We start from the raw sequence: 18,360 nt of genomic DNA, 5'->3' as shown, positions 1-18,360 counted from the left end.
TATCATTCATTTGGCTTATAGCTGTAGACAGGAAGGCATACTTCAGCTTGGTGATACGCACTTTAAGGGTTTTGTATCTCTTCCCCGATGGGGGAGCGGGTTTGCAGCAAGAATGTCCAGGTTATGAGGTTATTTGTGTACATGGCCTGCTTTTCCGAGGGAGTGGAAGTATAGGAAGAGTCCAAGGAGTGGAGGCTTGTTTCTCTGATCTTCTCTGCTCTCCAAAGTTCTCTGCCGTTCCTTGCAGTCATGGGCAGAGCAGTAGCCATACGAAGGCGCGAAGTATCGACAAGGAGCTCAGAGACCTTCACCCTGCCTTGTGTAGCTGGATCCTGGACTTCCTGTCAGATCGCCGGCAGGTAGTAAGAGTGGGCTCCATCTCCTTTGTCTCTCTGACCCTCAGCACACATACCCCACAGGGTTGTCACTTTGGATCCCTCCTTTACTCTTTGTGCACCCATGACTTGTGTTGCCACCCACAGCTCCAATCTGCTAATTCAATTTTGCTGACAACAGTACATTGATTGGCCTCATCTCAAATACTGATAACAATCAATCAAATGCCTTCTGACAAGGGTCGGTCCAAACAAACTTTTCAAGCTTCTTCAGGAGATTGGTCAGAGGAAGAGCAATCGCAGCAGAGTTCTTACGATAATATCTATCCATTCCCAGAAACCTTCTAAGAGCCTTCTCAGCAGTCAGAATAGGAACTGGAGAAATTGTCTGGACTTTTGCCCGAACAGGAGCCAACTTGATTTGACCGACAACAAAGCCAAGATAGGTCATACTGGCATGGCCAAATTCACTCTTAGCCAAGTTACCTGTAAGGTTGTCCTAGGAAAGCCTGTCAAATAGCTTCTCTACTGCAGAGATATGCTCTTCCCAAGTGCCACTCCCTGTGACTAAGTCATCAATATAGGTATCTGTGTGTTCTAACCCTCGAATTACAAAATCAGTCATTCTCTGGGATGTTCCTGGAGCATTTTTCCTTCCAAAAGGCAAAACATTGTATTCATACAACCCAGATGGTGTCACAAATGCAGAAATTTCTCTACCTCTGTCCATCAATGGAACACACCAATACCCTTTCAACAGATCAATCGTTGTAAGAAATTAGCTTTTCCAGCCTTATCGATGCAATCATCCACTCTAGGGATAGGAAAGGCATCTGTTTTTGTTACTGTATTTACCTTTCTATAATCAGTGCAAAATCTAACACTACCATCAGGTATGGGCACAATAATGCAGGGTGACTCCAATCTCATTTTGAAGGCCTAATAATACCATTCTCCAGCATATACTCAATTCCCTGGTCAGCCAATTTACACTTTTCTACGTTCATGCAATTTGGGTGTTGTTTAATCAGTTTAGCTTGACCAACATCTACGTCATGTACTACGACCGTGGTTTGCTTGGGAACAAAGGGAAATAAATCTTTAAACTTCAGAAATAATTCCTTCAGCTGTTAACCATATAAACCATATAACAATCACAGCACGGAAACAGGCCATCTTGGCCCTCCTAGTCCGTGCCGAACCCTTAATCTCACCTAGTTCCACCTACCCGCACTCAGCCCATAACCCTCCACTCCTTTCCTGTCCATATACCTATCCAATTTTACCTTAAATGACACAACTGAACTGGCCTCTACTACTCCTACAGGAAGCTCATTCCACACAGCTATCACTCTTTGAGTAAAGAAATACCCCCTGGTGTTTCCCTTAAACTTCTGCCCCCTAACTCTCAAATCATGTCCTCTAGTTTGAATCTCCCCTACTCTCAATGGAAACAGCCTGTTCACGTCAACTCTATCTATCCCTCTCAAAATTTTAAATACCTCGATCAAATCCCCCCTCAACCTTCTACGCTCCAATGAATAGAGACCTAACTTGTTCAACCTTTCTCTGTAACTTAATTGCTGAAACCCAGGTAACATCCTAGTAAATCGTCTCTGCACTCTCTCTAATTTATTGATATCTTTCCTATAATTCGGTGACCAGAACTGTACACAATATTCCAAATTTGGCCTTACCAATGCCTTGTACAATTTTAACATTACATCCCAACTTCTGTACTCAATGCTTTGATTTATAAAGGACCGCGTTCCAAAAGCCCTCTTCACCACCCTATCTGCATGAGACTCCACTTTCAGGGAACTATGCACAGTTATTCCTAGATCTCCCTGTTCCTCTGCATTCCTCAATGTCCTACCATTTACTCTGTATGTTCTATTTGGATTATTCCTGCCAAAATGTAGAATCTCTCACTTCTCAGCATTAAACTCCATCTGCCAACGTTCAGCCCATTCTTCTAACCGGCATAAATTTCCCTGCAAGCTTTGAAAATCCACCTCATTATCCACAACACCTCCTACCTTAGTATCATCGGCATACTTACTAATCCAATTTACCACCCCATCATCCAGATCATTTATGTATATCACAAACAACATTGGGCCCAAAACAGATCCCTGAGGCACCCCGCTAGTCACCGGCCTCCATCCTGATAAACAATTATCCACCACTACTCTCTGGCATCTCCCATCTAGCCACTGTTGAATCCATTTTATTACTCCAGCATTAATACCTAACGACTGAACATTCTTAACTAACCTTCCATGTGGAACTTTGTCAAAGGCTTTGCTGAAGTCCATATAGACTACATCCACTGCCTTACCCTCGTAACTTCTTCAAAAAATTCAATAAGGTTTGTCAAACATGACCTTCCACGCACAAATCCATGCTGGCTACTTCTAATCAGATCCCGTCTATCCAGATAATTATAAATACTATCTCTAAGAATACTTTCCATTAATTTACCCACCACTGATGTCAAACTGACAGGTCTATAATTGCTAGGCTTCCTTCTAGAACCCTTTTTAAACAATGGAACCACATGAGCAATACGCCAATCCTCCGGCACAATCCCCGTTTCTAATGACATATTAAAGATCTCCGTCAGAGCTCCTGCTATTTCTACACAAACTTCCTGGGGAATATCCTGTCAGGACCCGGAGATCTATCCACTTTTAAATTTCTTAAAAGCGCCGGTACCTCCACCTCTTTAATTGTCATAGGTTCCATAACTTCCTTACTTGTTTCCCACACCTTAGACAATTCAATATCCTTCTCCTTAGTGAATACCGAAGAGAAGAAATCATTCAAAATCTCTCCCATCTCCTTCGGTTCCACACATAGCTGACCACTCTGATTCTCTAAGGGGTCAATTTTATCCCTCACTATCCTCTTGCTTTTAATATAACTGTAGAAACCTTTCAGATTTACTTTCACCTTATTTGCCAAACCAACCTTGTATCTTCTTTTAGCTTTTCTAATCTCTTTCTTAAGATTCCTTTTACATTCTTTATATTCCTCGAGCAATTCCTTTACTCCATGCTGCCTATATCTATTGTAGACATCCTTCTTTTTCTGAACCAAATTTCTAATATCCCTTGAAAACCATGGTGCTCTCAAACCTTTAACCTTTCCTTTCACCCTAACAGGAACATAAAGATTCTGTACCCTCATAATTTCACCCTTAAATGACCTCCATTTCTCTATTACATCCTTCCCATAAAACAACTTGACCCAATCCACTCTCTCTAAATCCCTTCGCATCCCCTCAAAGTTAGGCTTTCTCCAATCAAAAATCTCAACTCTAGGTCCAGTTCTGTCCTTCTCCATAATTATATTGAAGCTAATGCTATTGTGATCAATGGACCCGAAGTGCTCCCCAACACATACATCTGTCAGCTGACCTATCGCATTCCCTAACAGGAGATCCAACACTGCCCCATCTCTAGTCAGTACTTCTATGTATTGTTGCAAAAAACTATCCTGCACACATTTCACAAACTCTAAACCATCCAGCCCTTTTACAGAATGAGCTTCCCAGTCTACGTGTGGAAAATTAAAATCTTCCACAATCACCACATTGTGTTTACTACAAATATCTGCTATCTCCTTACACATTTGCTCTTCCAACTCACGCGCCCCATTAGGTGGCCTATAATACACTCCTATCAGTGTTACTGCACCTTTCCCATTCTTCAATTCCACCCAAATGGCCTCCCTAGAAGAGCTCTCTAATCTATCCTTCCAAAGCACCGCCATAAGATTTTCTCGGACAAGCAAGTTGTTGTTGCTTTGGCTGCAGATGAGACAACCTGTTAGCAATGTTTTCTGGAACAACCGAGTTCATTAGCCTAACTGGGACCATGTTTGGCTTGTAAAAAGTCTCAGACAAGTCAATTGTTTCATTCTCAGGGTTGCCAGTTTCATTTGTTTTGACAACAACACACACAGATGGTACCTACTTGTTCAAAAAAGGTTTTATCATATTTATGTGTACCACCTGTGTTAGTTCACCGTCAGTTGGGTGTTTTAATAACATAATTCACATCATTAATTTGGGAGACTATTTCATATGGTCTATTGAATTTCGCCTGAAGTGGATTCGTCAACATAAGGCAAGTACCTTATCTCCCACCTGGTATTTTCTTTCGCGAGCCCTGTTATCAAACCAACACTTCATTTTGTTTTGAGAAATCTTTAAGTTTTGTCTCACTGGATTTCAGGTTTGGTGTAGTTTATTTTTGAACTTCAAAATATAGTCTAACGAGTTAACATCAATCCACTGTTTCTTTTAACAAGGTCAAAGGTCACTCTGCGACCAAATACAAGTTCAAATGGAGTAAAGCCCTGTGATTCCTGTACTGATTCTCTTTCTGTGGACAAAAGCAAATGTATTCTTTCATCCCAGTCTTTTCCATTTTCAACACAATATGTCTTAATCATTGTTTTGAGGGTAGAATGAAATCTTTCTAAAGCCCCTTGTGATTCTGTATGGTATGCAGGTGATGCAATTTGTTTTGCTCCCAGTTCTACCTGCTGGAATAATCCAAATGTAAAATTATATCCTTGATCAGACTGGATTTCTTTAGGCAAATCGAATAATGTGAAAATCTTGGTGAGAGCCTTCGCCACAGTTTTAGCTTTAATATGTATGAGAGGTATTGCCTCTGGGAATCTGGATGTGGTACACAAAATAGTTAGCAGATACTGATGGCCAGCTTTGGTCTTTGGCAATGGGCCAACACAATCCACTATAACTTTGGAAAAAGGGTTCACTGAATGCAGGTACAGGCCACTGGGGTGAGCTCATTAGGTTTACCCACAACTTGACAAGTACCTTTTGGAAACTCTTATTCAGGGTAAACATAACTTTATGAGTTAAAGCAAACTGATCTGCTAATCCAGCAGATTCCTCCATAGTGGCAGCATCATTTCCATCTAAATACATCTTTCTGTCATCAGGGACACACCTGCTGAATTCTTCAATTAAAACCAACTCTTTCAAGCTGTTAAAATCATCATTTACATGTTCAGATGTGCACCAGCGGTCAAAACACACAAATTTCTCATAAGCAAATTCCGTATGTCTGGTTCATAGATTTCTTCCAATTTCTAAACTTTTGCCTGTCTGCTTCTGGGACCAACTCGTAAGCTTTGAGCACAGCCTGTTTCACTAGGTCATAATATGTGGTGTGTGACCATGTGGTTAAGGTGTTGAACTAGCGATCTGAAAGTCATGAGTTCGAGCCTCAGCCGAGGCAGCGTGTGTGTCCTTGAGCAAAGCACTGAACCACACACAGCTCCTGCACATTTATAGCCCAGTGGCGATGATTGGGGAAGCATAAATAAATAAATAATAAGCTGCTTCAGCGCTGTCAAAGCAGAATAGGCTTGCTCAGCCTTCCCCTTAATTACACTTAGTAAGAGTATTTTCTTACTGCTTTTCTATCTCTCCAGCCTGAAATTGCCTCTGCCTCCATCTTTAATTTTTCTCACTTGTACTGGAGCTCAAGCTCACTAGGTTTACGTTCAGGAAACACCTCCAACTCCTCCACTTTAAACACCCCCTCAGATACATAATGTTCAGCTATTATCCTCTGCATCTGTGCCCTCCTCATTGTCAATTTCACCTTAGCAAATATTAACACTTTAGCAATACTCAATAACTCAATCCTTCTGGTGTCTTCTAATGCCTGAGAGGTTCACACTTCCAGATATCTATCAACATCCATTGCTGCAGATTTTCCACACACAAATAAATCAAAAGGGATTTATCCAATGAAATCGATATTAAATCAATCCTTAAATTTGTTCATATCCCAGACGCAGGCCCCATTTTGTTACAAACCATAACGCTTTAAAAAAGAACCAGCAGCAACAGACTACTCCCAGTGGCCATACATTTTATTTCCACATCCCATTCCCATTCTGATATGTCTATCCATGGCCTCCTCTACTGTCAAAATTAATCCAAACACAGGTTGGAGGAACAACACCTTATATACCGGCTGGGTAGCCTCCAACCTGATGGGATGAACATTGACTTCTCTAACTTCCGTTAATGCCCCTCTTCCACTTCTTACCCCATCACTGACATATTTAATTGTTTGCCTGTTTTCCATGTCTCTCTGGTGCTTCCCCCGCACCTTACTTTCTCCTGAGGCCTCCTGTCCAATGATTCTTTCCCATCTCCAGCACTGTATCACGTTCGCCAATCACCTTTCCAGTTCTTAGCTTCATCCCACCAACTCCTGTCTCCTATCATTTCGCATTTCACCCTCCCCCCACTACTTTCAAATCTCTTTGTATCTTTCCTTTCAGTTAATCCTGACGAAGGGTCTCAGCCTGAAACATCGACATTTCTTCTCCTTATAGATACTGCCTCGCTTGCTGGGTTCCACCAGCATTTTGTGTGTGTTGTTTGAATTTCCAGCATCTACAGATTTCCTCATGAGTGTTATGTGTATAAATCTGTAGAAATAAAACTCCCAAACTATTGAGTTCGGGGGAAACAAGGCTTGGAGTCTTGAGATGGTAAAGTATGAAAGTTCAGTTCAACTACAGAATAAGTGATGAGAGAGAGATATATTGTAATCCAGGGTAAATGTTGAGAGAAGGCCATTATGTCATATTCCACAGGTTCCATGGTGGTAAAACGAGACCAACAGTCGCTGTAGATTTTATCTGTCATCCTTCCAAATCCACATACTAATTATCACCCGAAGTGACTTGTCATAAGGGGTATCATCTTCAAGTGAACTACCACACCACAGCCAGGCAAGGGTTAACACATAAGTGGTCTCCACAGGATACCCCAAATCAGATCCTCTGCTATGGATCAAATGAGGTGACAACCACACATTCGATGTATGGTGAATCGATAATTTGTCCACCCTTGTGGGCGAAGGAAGGTTCCAAACAATGACCCTTGGCCACTAGTTCCCTGGTTTCAATTCTTCCATTTTTCCTCCTTTGTCTCTATCTGTCTCTGAGTGTCTGTGTCCTCGGTTAAAACTAAACAAGCTGCACGCGATGTAAACAAGCTGCAAGTCAGACACATTTGCCTTCTTAATCTCTCTCTCTCTCTCTCTCTCTCTCCACAGCAAACAAAACCTAGAGATTCATAACAATGGCCACTCCCCATTGTGAACTGATGGTGTGCCAGTAGGTGGGATGACTGAGTGAATCCTTTCCCACATTCTCAGCAGGTGAATGGCCTTTCTCTAGTGTGAACTCGTTGATGTCTCTGTAGGGTGAATGTCTGAGTGAATCCCTTCCCTCAGACTGAGCAGGTGAACGGCTTCTCCCCAGTGTGAACTTGCTGATGTACCAGCAGGGTAGATGACTGAGTGAATCCCTTTCCACAAATTGAGCAGGTGAATGGCTTCGCCTCGGAGTGAACTCGCTGGTGACTCCGTAGGTGGGATGACTGAGTGAATCCCTTCCCACATTCGGAGCAGCTGAACGGCCTCTCCCCAGTGTGAACTCGCTGATGAATCAGAAGGGTGGAAGAGTCAGAGAATCCCTTCCCACAGACTGAGCAGGTGAACGGCTTCTCCCCAGTGTGAACTCGCTGGTGTTTCAGTAGGGTAGCTAACTGAGTGAATCCCTTCTCACAGACTGAACAGGTGAACGGCTTCTCCCCAGTGTGAACTCGCTGATGTACCAGTAGGGCAGATGACTGTGTAAATCCTTTCCCACACTCTGAGCAGGTGAACGGCTTCTCCCCAGTGTGAACTCGCTGGTGTACCAGTAGGTTAGATGACTGATTAAATCTCTTCCCACATTCTGAACAGGTGAACGGCTTCTCCCCAGTGTGAACTCGCTGGTGACTCTGTAGGGTAGCTAACTGAGTGAATCCCTTCTCACAGACTGAGCAGGTGAACAGCTTCTCCCCAGTGTGAACTCGCTGGTGTCTCTGTAGGGTAGATGACAGAGTGAATCCCTTCTCACAGACTGAGCAGGTGAACGGCTTCTCCCCAGTGTGAACTCGCTGATGACTCTGTAGGTGGGATGACTGAGTAAATCTCTTCCCACATTCTGAACAGGTGAATGGCTTCTCCGCCGGGCGAACTCGCTGGTGTCTCTGTAGGGTAGCTAACTGAGTGAATCCTTTCCCACAGACTGAGCAGGTGAACGGCTTCTCTCCAGTGTGAACTCGCTGATGTACCAGTAGGGTAGATGACTGTGTAAATCCTTTCCCGCACTCTGAGCAGGTGAATGGCTTCTCCCCAGTGTGAACTCGCTGGTGAGCCATCAGGTCAGATGACTGAGTGAATCCTTTTCCCAGAAATTCAGCAGTTGACCAGCCTCTGCCCGGTGTGGTGTGAACTGATTGGTGTGTCCACAGGTGGGAAGACCGACTGAATCCCTTCTCACACACAGAACAGGTGAATGGCCTTGTCCAGTGTGAACTTGCTGATGTACCTTCAGTTGCGATGACCGGGTGAATCCATTCCCACTGTCTGAGCGGGTGAAAGGCCTTTCTCCTGTGTAAATTACAGGCGTGCCAGTTGGTCAAATGACCGAGAGGATCCCTCCCCACAGTCTGAGCAGGAAGGGTGGTCAATTGGATCCCTTGCTCCACTTCTTAAATACCTAGGCAGAGACAACAAAACTGTTGTGCCGTGTTTGAGCTTCCTGAAGACGAATTCCTTCTCATTTTTAACCTGTAAAAAGATTTACAAACTCCATCAATGGGTGTAGGACAACATTTCTGATGAGATTACTTGAGTTGCCAAGGCTTGATCTGGTATCACACTGTTACAGTGAGGTTCTACCCAAGCTGGACAGAGAAATCATCTCCTGACTGGGCAGAGTGCTGGTATCTGGAATGACCATCAATTCTCTGATGCTCTTCCTGTCTCTATCAGAATGGGGCATTTCTGCCGTCTCCAATCTGTGACCTGGCTCAGTTTGACTATCTCCGTTGGTATTATTCCCTGTTCCCACTGAGCTGCATGGGTTCCTGGCCCCTCAGTAACTGAAACACTCGCACGCAAATAGTTTTTCTTGACTTGCAGCTGGGATCTTCTTTTATGTATTATTAACTTAAAGTGCCACAGTTTTAACGCCACATAAAAATTCCTGCTGAAATGACTGATTGGTTCACACAGCTGTCAAAAGGGGTTAGAGTGAATTTTTGTATTATTTCAGGTTCTTGTCACAATCATCGAAAATTTCAACATGGAAACAGGCCCTTTGGGCCATCTGGTTTGTGCTGAACTATTTAATCAGCCCACTCCCACACCTCTACCATCCAGGTACCAACACAAACCTCTTAAATGTTGAAATCGAGCTCGCATGCACCACTTGTGCTGGCTGCTCATTCCACAGCCGGATGACCGTCTGTGTGAAGAAGTTTCCCCTCATGTTCCCCTTAACATTTCACCTTTCACCCTGAACCCATGGCCTCTGGTTGTTGTCCCACCCAATCTTCATGGAACAAGCCAGCTTGCATTAACACTATCTGTGCCTCTCTATCACAATCAAATCTCCCCTCAATCATCTGCATTCCAAGGAATAAAGTCCGGATTTGTTCAATATTTTCTTTAACCCAAATCCTCCAGACATGGCAACATCCTTGTGAATTTTCTCTGAAATCTCTGAACTTCTTTTACAACTTTCCTGTAGGTAGGTGACCAAAACTGTACACAATACTCCAAATTAGGCCTCACCAATGTCTTCTAGAAGTCAACCGAACATCCATCTATTGTTATCAGTACTTTGGTTCATGAAGGGCAATGGGCTGAAATCATTCTTTCCATCCCTATCTACCTGTGATACCACTTTCAGTGAATTAAGGACTTGTATTCCCAGGTCCCTTTCTTCTACAACACTCCTCCGTGCCCGACCATTCACTCTGAAAGATCTCCCTTGGTAGTGCAACAACTCACACTGGACTGCATTAAATTCCATTTTCCATTTCTAAAACCATTTTCCCACCTGGTCCAGATCACACTGCAAGCCATGATAGTCTTCTTGCATTCCGCTGAACCCCCAGTCTTGTTGTCATCCACAAATTTGCTGATTCAGTTAACCACACTATCATCCAGATTACTGATATAGATGACAAACAACAGTTCCAGCACTGATCCCTGTGGTAACCACTAGCCACAGGCCTCCGGTCAGAGAGGCAACCATCTGCTACCACACTCTGACTTCTCCCAAAGACAGTGTCTCATCCAATTTACTGTCTCATCTTGAATGCTGAGTGACTGAACCTTCTTGATCAACCTCCCATATGAGACTTTGTCAAGTGCCTTGCTGAAGTCCATGTAGACAACATCCACTGCCTTGCCTTCATCCACTTCCCTGATAACTTCCTCGAGAGGCCTTATAAGATTGGCGAGAGCCATGCTGTCTATACTTTATCAGTCCACACCTATCCAAATACTTACAGTATATACCTGGTTCCTGGACCCACATTCCAATAACTTTCCCAGTTCTGATGTCAAGCCCACCCACGTATAATTTCCTAGTTCATTTTTACAGCCTGTCTTGAACAGCAGAACAACATTGTCTGTCCTCTAATCCTCCAGTACCTCACCTGTCACTAGGGATGATTTAAATATCTGTGCTAAGGCACCAATAACTTCTGCACTTGTCTTCCGCAGGGTCCTAGTAAACAACTTGTCAGGCCCTGGGGATTGATCCACACTAATTTGCCTCAAACCCCTCGGCCTCTGTAATCTGTACAGGGTCCATGAAGTTGATGCGGCTTTGCCTCACTTCTATAGACTCGGTGTACATCTCTTGAGTAAATACGGATGCAAAAAAAAATCTCCCCAAGTCTATGTTATCCTTTCATATGGATTACCATTCTGATCTTCCAGAGAATTAATTTTTTTCCCTTGCAATCTTTTTGCTCTTAACATATCTGCAGAATCCCTGAGGATTCTCCTTGACCTTGTCTGCTGGGGAAACCTCATGCCTTTATTTCTTCCATAAGTGTTCACTTGAATTTCCTGTATTTCATAAGTACCTCATTTGTTCCTATCTGCCTGTACCTGGTATGCACCTCCTTTTTATTGGTCTGGGAGAGGAAAGCCAAAGGTGTGATAGCGCTCAATGCTGGGAGGTTGGAGTGGTTGGGGGTGGGGGGAGGGGTTAAACTAAAGTTGCAGGGGGAATGGGAGCCTGAATAACAGAATGGGTATTGGAGAGGTTGTGGAGACAGATGTTGTTCAGGCCTCAGACAAAGTCTGGAATGAAAAAGTTGAGCATGGTGCAGTGAATATGCTGAGCCCTGTATATTTCAATACAAGGAGCAGCGTAGGAAAGGTGGATGTGTTCAGGGCATGGATCAACACCTAGAATCAACACTATGATCTGGCAACTGTGGACTGGGACAGGCTGCTTTATGGCAAAGGTGTGCTTGGTAAATGGGAGGCCTTCAAAGTGAAATTTTGAAAGTAGTAAGCGGGTATGTCAGAATAAAAGGTAAAGATAGAAACTGTAGGAAAACTTGGAATTCAAGAGATTGCAATCCCTGCAAGACCCTGGTAAAGCACAAAATGGAATTGCATGTCAGGGATAGGCAGTCAGTTTCTTATGGAGTATAAGAAATGCAAGAGAACACATAAGAAATCAATCAGGATGGCTAAAAGATGGCATGAGGTTGCTGTCACAGAAAAGGTGAAGGATAATCCTCAGGGATCCTAGTGATAGATTAAGAGCAAAAGGATTGCAAGGCACAAAGTTGGTCCTCTGGAAGACCGGAATGGCAATCCATGTGTGGAACCAAAGCAGATGGGGGAGATCTTAAATATTTTTCCATCTCTATTTACTCAAGAGATGGACAAAGGGTCCATGGGTGTGTGGAAAAGCGGCATTAACCATTTCAACCCTGGGGAAAAAAACACTCCTCTGGCCACTCACACGCTCAATACCCCTCATCATTTTATACACCAAAAAATGTCTCTAAATATAAACAAGGGAATTATACATTGCACAATCTACTTTCCACAATTCAGTACATTTACACAGACAGGTGTGTAAAAAGGTCCCAACGAATACCAGGGACAAACAGGCCCAATTCACCAGAACCACAAACTGTTCCTGCTGCTACCATCCAGGAAACGGTACCACAGCAAAAGGACCAACAGGCTCTGGGACATCATCTTCCACCAGGCCATCAGACTGATTAATTCATGCTGATACAATTGCATTTCAATGTTATATTGACTGTCCTATGTACAAACTATCTATTATAAATTACTATAAATTACACATTGCCCATTTAGATGATGTAAGGTAAATATTTCTACTCCTCATGTTTATGAAATATGTAACTAATATAGTCAATTCAATTCACCCTCTCCACTATCTGTTCTGTCATTCTGGCTCCCATTCCCCCTACAACTTATTTTAACCACATCACCCCCTCCCCTGCTCACTACCACTAGCAACTCTTACCACTAGGATATTCATCCCCTCTTGTTCTGTTCCTCTAACTAACAAATCCCCTATCAGTCTTTTGACTTTCCTCTGCCAGGTAATTCCCCCCACAGCTTCTGAAGTGGTCCACTTGTTGTTGTGTGAAATGGCCACAAGAGTACTCTGCGATGCCTATTTAACCTCATTCCCCTTCCTGACCCTCACCCAGTTTCCTGTGTCCTGCACCTTGGGTGTAACTCACCTCTCTTCATGTCATATCTATCACCCCCTCCAACTGCTGGATGATATGGAATTCACCCATTTCAAGCAGCTGATTGAAGTGCAGGGTTACAAGTTGCAGCTGGATGCACATCTTGTAGGGGAGGGCATCAGGGACACTGCAGGTCTCCCCTCCTTCCCTCGATTAACCCTCTAATTTGTAATAACCAGTGTGCAGATAAATCTTGTACTGTGTATTTTTTACCCAGTGACAAGATGTGCACAATGAATTTTATATAGAGAGGTATTCATTTTCACGGCTAGCAAAGCACTGTCAATAGGAACTTTGATCTTCTCTGGGTTTGATCGAGTTCATCTGCACTCTCACACAACCTGTGTAGCAGGCCTGTAACAGGAAATGCAGGAGTTTCTCACCAATGCTTTTGCACATTGTCCATATGTGGTTTGCTTGCTAAATTACACTTTAAGAAGTCAGATTTCCAAATATCACTCCACTTCTTCCCACTTGCAAATTCTCCAGCAACTTTTGCATCACCAAAATGCAAACAGGCATCACTAGTTTCTGTGTTCTACATATATATTCCCCCTGAACCCGTCCCCAATGACTGACGGTGGTGAACTCAGTGAATGAAATCCCAATGAATACGAAGGGAAGGGCAGTAGTCTGTCTCCCTGGAGTCTGGCACATTTGTGATGCGAAAGCTACTTGTTGCCCAGGGCAAAGGTGTTTGATATCATTACGTACCCAGAGAGAATGGTACAAAACATGTTCTCACCGGTAGAAAAGTCCAGAGCAAGAGAAGGTAGAGGAAGCAACACACACAAAATACTGGAGGAACTCAGCAGGCCAGGCAGCATCTACGGAAAAGAGTACTAATGCTGAGATCCTCCGACATTTTGTGTGTGTTGCTTGGAATTCCAGCATCTGCAGATTTTCTCTTGTTTGTGTTGGAGGTAGAACAAAGATGATTTTCTCAACTGCTGATGTAAAAGATTTTGTTCCCTTTCTCCGAGTACCTAATCCTTGCATTTAGATAGCTGGAGCTCAGCTCTGACTGAGAGATCCATCGGTTCACATTCCCGCATCAGCCGGAAGCTCCCCGGGGCCCGTGTACGGATCGTGGAGCTGAGAGAGAGGGAAGAGGGCAGGACTGTCCCGGGGTTGCTGCCCACGGTGTCCGAAATTCAGAGGAATTATCCTGAAGTCGGTATTTAAGATAAAAACACAATTAATCGCTCTTACCGGCAACCGACATTTTCAAAGCCTTTTGTGCACTGCGCGCATGCGTGAAACTCAGGGACGTCCTCAGCCTGACGCCTGCGCATTTCATCGGCGCTTCAGCGCCGGCGAAATTCTTAACGAATTGCCCTATGGGTAATCACGGTGCCATTAAACATTTCTGCAAGCACCATTTCAATATCCATACCTCATTTTTTTTTTATCTTGGGTCTAGAAAAAATCTGCAGCTGTTTTAACGCAGAAAGCGGCTCCCATAAGCAATATACTCAATATCAACGTGTATCTAATGCCAAAGTAAAATGCAGATATAAAACATAGGAGATTCTGCAGTTGCTGGAAATACTGAGAAAACATTTTCTACGTATAACTCTCCAAAATTTCTGCCTTATCTGTTGATTTCCACCTGTGTTGTGCACAATTAACCACCTTTTTTTTCGATCAACCAGTTTCCAAATGCTTCTAATCTTTCACTTTTAACCACATCCTGCTGGTCTTATTCGTCCTCCTCCTCTGGACCCCATTTCTCTCTGGAGCCCCTGATTCAGGCTGGCAACTCTTTTGTTTCTGACTCTGCACCATCGAAGTTTCACTCGCTAGTCTGCTGTCAGACTTTAGAGGTGCATTGTGTTACGAGACCGCAGGTTCGTTTACTGTGAGTGTCGCTTTAAGTGCCTGAGTGAGGCGGGGCTCTGAAGTCAGACACAAGCTGCGGCAGCCTGAGGGAGCGGGAGCGGGAGAGGGAGAGGGAGACAAGCTGTTGGAACTTCAGCGTGTGACTGCTATAGGCTGCAACTCTTCCATGCCCAAAAGGTACGGTTGATCTCATCATCGGCACGCAGTGCACAACGGATGTGTGACTGTCACTTCGTATCATCCATATGTGTGGATTTGCTGGAGTATCCTGTGGTATCACTTTTGTTGGCCCTTACCTGGAATCGGGGTGTTCTGTGGTAATTTCTAAGTGGATTTCGGAGCTAATCGACGGATAAGATCTTTGGCGACTGTTATTTCGTTTACCCAGCGTGGAATGTGTGTGGAATTCTTCGTAATTGCCTTCTCTCTACATTCCCTTTATTAGTAACTACGCTATACAGCAATATAAATGCAGATATATCAAACAGGTTAGCAATGATTGTGTGTGTGTGTGTGTGTGTGTGTGTGTGTGTGTGTGTGTGTAAATAGGAAAGCCAAGCTTCTTCACGCCTCGGGGTGAATGGATACCGTCTTACGGTGATGAGTGAAGTTCGGTTCAGTTCGTGGGATTGAGTCGAGTAGTGATGGAGAGAGAGAGAGGGAGAGTTTTGAGTCTTCAGGTAAGCTGACGCCGTCGATAGTCCCTTCGTCCTCCGAAATCCTTTGGAAGTCACCGACTGTGACCACTACAAACGGGACCGTTCTTCTGTGGTGGAGTTATTAACCCAGGCGAGGGATGGACACACGAATAACTCCCCACCGGTCACAGTCTTTTCACACTGCGAGAGCCACTGATCGATGCTCCTGATCGATCCTCCAAAGCCCACCTTTTTCTGTGGACACAACAAAGCTCATTCAGTGTCCAAAAACATGTGTCTGGAGGTCTATCAGCGGACCTCCTACTTATCTCACCGTGCTGAGCCCCAGCTGTCCATCAAACAGTTCCTCCCTTCTCTCTCTGTGAGAACACAGAAGCTGACAGTGTCCTTGTAAAAGTGTAAACAAGCTTGCAGAGAAAGCATAACACCATCTCCGAGCACTCACTCACTCACTCTCTCTCTCTCTCTCTCTCTCTTCTTCACTCTCACTCTTACTCTCACTCTCTCCCTCCCTCCCTCCCTCTCTCTAACAAGGTGTTCGGTATTGAACAACTCCCTCTCTCTTTTCAAAAACACAGTTCATAGGGGTAATTCAGGCCCCCTTCACAATACTAATAAAGATAATTGTTTTAACATCGAAACCAGACTCCGTTAGTGATCTATTGCTGCTGGTATGTAACAATTGCAACAACCCAGCTGTCTGAGGCATAGTCCTTTAAAATTGGTGAAAATGACCCAAAACGTTGAAAAGAGCGGGGAAGAAGGAGTTTAACCAACTTCGTCCGGAGCCCTGAACAACGTCACAACCACAGTGAGCTCATCGTCTTGTTCAGCCCGGAGAAAATCATGCAGGAAATTCATGCAGGTGTATAAGATGATGAGAGGCATTGGTCGTGTGGATAGCCAGAGGCTTTTTCCCAGGGCAGAAACGGCTAACACGAGGGCGAATAGGTTTAAGCTGCTTGGAAGTAGGTACACAGGAGATATCAGAGCAAAGTTTTTTAAGCAAAGAGTGGTGTGTGTGTGGAATGCACTGCCAGCGACGGTGTTGGAGGCGGATACAATAGGGTCTTTTAAGAGACTCTCAGATAGGTACATGGAGCTTAGGAAAATAGGTGGCTATGTGGTAGGGTAATTCTAACCAATTTCTAGAGCAAGTTAAATGGTCGGTACAACATTGTGGGCCAAAGCATCGGTAAAATGTTGTAGATTTCTGTGATTCTATGAAATTCAAGGGAAATCTCCTATCCCACTGAGTGGTGACTAGTTGCAACCTGTCATCTCAGGGAGGGTGAGAGGAGAACAGCAGGGGTGGATTCTTCACATACTGATATGGAACAGAAACATAGGTAGGGACCAGCTGGGCCGAGTGGCCTCTCAAGCGAGACACGGGATTTGATACAAACTGATTTATCATTCACAGATCCACAATATTAAACACCAGTCTAGTTTAAGGCTAACATCAGCAGAACAGACTCCTCCAATACTCAGTGACCAGGGTTCAGTCCTGGGTGCGATGAGCAGCCGCAAGAACTGCAGAATCTGACAGTAACAGTCCCTCATGGACCTGCAGCTGCCTTCAGTCACCGTGATGGTGAAACATTTAACATGGAGCTGATTTGAACTTCCTCCCTGATGTGAAGTTGCTGGTGTTGCAGCAGCTGGGATGATTGAGTAAAACTCTTTGCTCACTCCGGACAGAAATGTGGCCTCTATTTATTGTGAACTCACCGGAGCATCACAAGGTGGGTTAACTGAATGAGTCTCTTCGCACACACGGAGCAGGTGAACGGCCCCTTCCCTGTGCGAAGCTGTTGGTATATCTGCGATGGCCGACTGAATCCCTTCCAAAATGAGAGCCAGTGAATGACGTCACACTGCTATAACATCATGGCGATGTATCCAATCAGATCACGGACATGGACACGTGTTCGCGCTCTCCTTGTCGCGAATGGGGCGCTGTCTTCTCCAGCATCTCCGCCTCCACATTCAAGAATCGGCGGCTTTCAAGCGCTGGTGAACTGACAGATACAGCAGAACTAACGTGTTGTTGTGTTTGTGATTCCCACAGACAAATCCTTTGCCTTTTCTACACTGTTAAAAGCTTACAAAGCACATCAGAGGGTGAAGGACAACATTTCAACTGAAATAATTTTAGTCTCCATGGTGTCTTCTGATTAAAACACTGTCACATCTCAAAGCAATTTAGAGCAACAAGATTTCGTCTTTTAACTGGCCACAGTTCCGGCATCAGGTACAATATCAAACTCTCTGCTTCCCTCTCTGTATCAAAATGGATCATTCCTCCCCTTCATCAGTCTGTGACTTGGCTCAGTTTGTCTGTCTCCTTCGCATTCTGAGCATGCGCCACACACCTACTGAGATCACATTTTATTTACACGGCTGTGACTAGAGACTTTCTGATTATTATGTCCCTCCCGGCATTTGACGGTGGTAAACTCAGAGTCAGCAATGGTATTGAACATCGGGGGTAGGTGATTAGGCTTTTTCGTTGGAGATCGATAAACTGCCAGTAGTGTGTGGCTGGATGAGTGGGTCGTTTTCAGATTGGAAGGAGGTAGCGTTTGGAGTTCCCCAGAGATCAGTCCCTGACCACAGTTGTTCACAGGTTAACGTCCTGGCGGAGGCAGCGAGATGTGAGATGTCCCAGTCTGCCGGTGACGCAGAAAGAGTGGAGTTGGGGGAGGGGAGGCTATTCACATGCAATTTCGTAGCTTTGCAATCAGTACATAGTGCACTGTGGGGCTTCAGTGGCGGGTTCCAATTTGCTAATTAAATTTGCTGACGGCACTACATTGATCGACCGAATCCCAAATAATAACGAGGCAGCCGACAG

At 44.3% G+C, this 18,360-nt stretch overlaps 1 protein-coding gene across 1 annotated transcript; it reads right to left on the bottom strand.

Moving 5' to 3' along the window:
- Positions 1 to 6,929: 6,929 nt before the first annotated feature.
- LOC132387356 (zinc finger protein 235-like) lies at positions 6,930 to 14,235 on the bottom strand. Its single transcript, XM_059959727.1, has 2 exons — positions 14,215 to 14,235; positions 6,930 to 9,022 (listed from the first exon to the last, which is right to left on the bottom strand). The coding sequence occupies exon 2, from the start codon at positions 8,608 to 8,610 to the stop codon at positions 7,633 to 7,635; it is 978 nt and encodes a 325-aa protein (XP_059815710.1). The 5' UTR covers positions 8,611 to 9,022; positions 14,215 to 14,235; the 3' UTR covers positions 6,930 to 7,632.
- Positions 14,236 to 18,360: the final 4,125 nt, after the last annotated feature.

Source organism: Hypanus sabinus, unplaced genomic scaffold (assembly GCF_030144855.1).
Source record: "Hypanus sabinus isolate sHypSab1 unplaced genomic scaffold, sHypSab1.hap1 scaffold_176, whole genome shotgun sequence".
In the NCBI taxonomy this organism is placed as follows: Eukaryota; Metazoa; Chordata; class Chondrichthyes; order Myliobatiformes; family Dasyatidae; genus Hypanus; species Hypanus sabinus.
This window is presented reverse-complemented; position numbering and strand designations above follow the sequence as displayed.

Coding starts and splice junctions, on each gene's coding strand:
- LOC132387356 (XM_059959727.1), bottom strand. CDS start 8,610: ATGGCTCACCAGCGAGTTCACACTGGGGAGAAGCCATTCACCTGCTCA.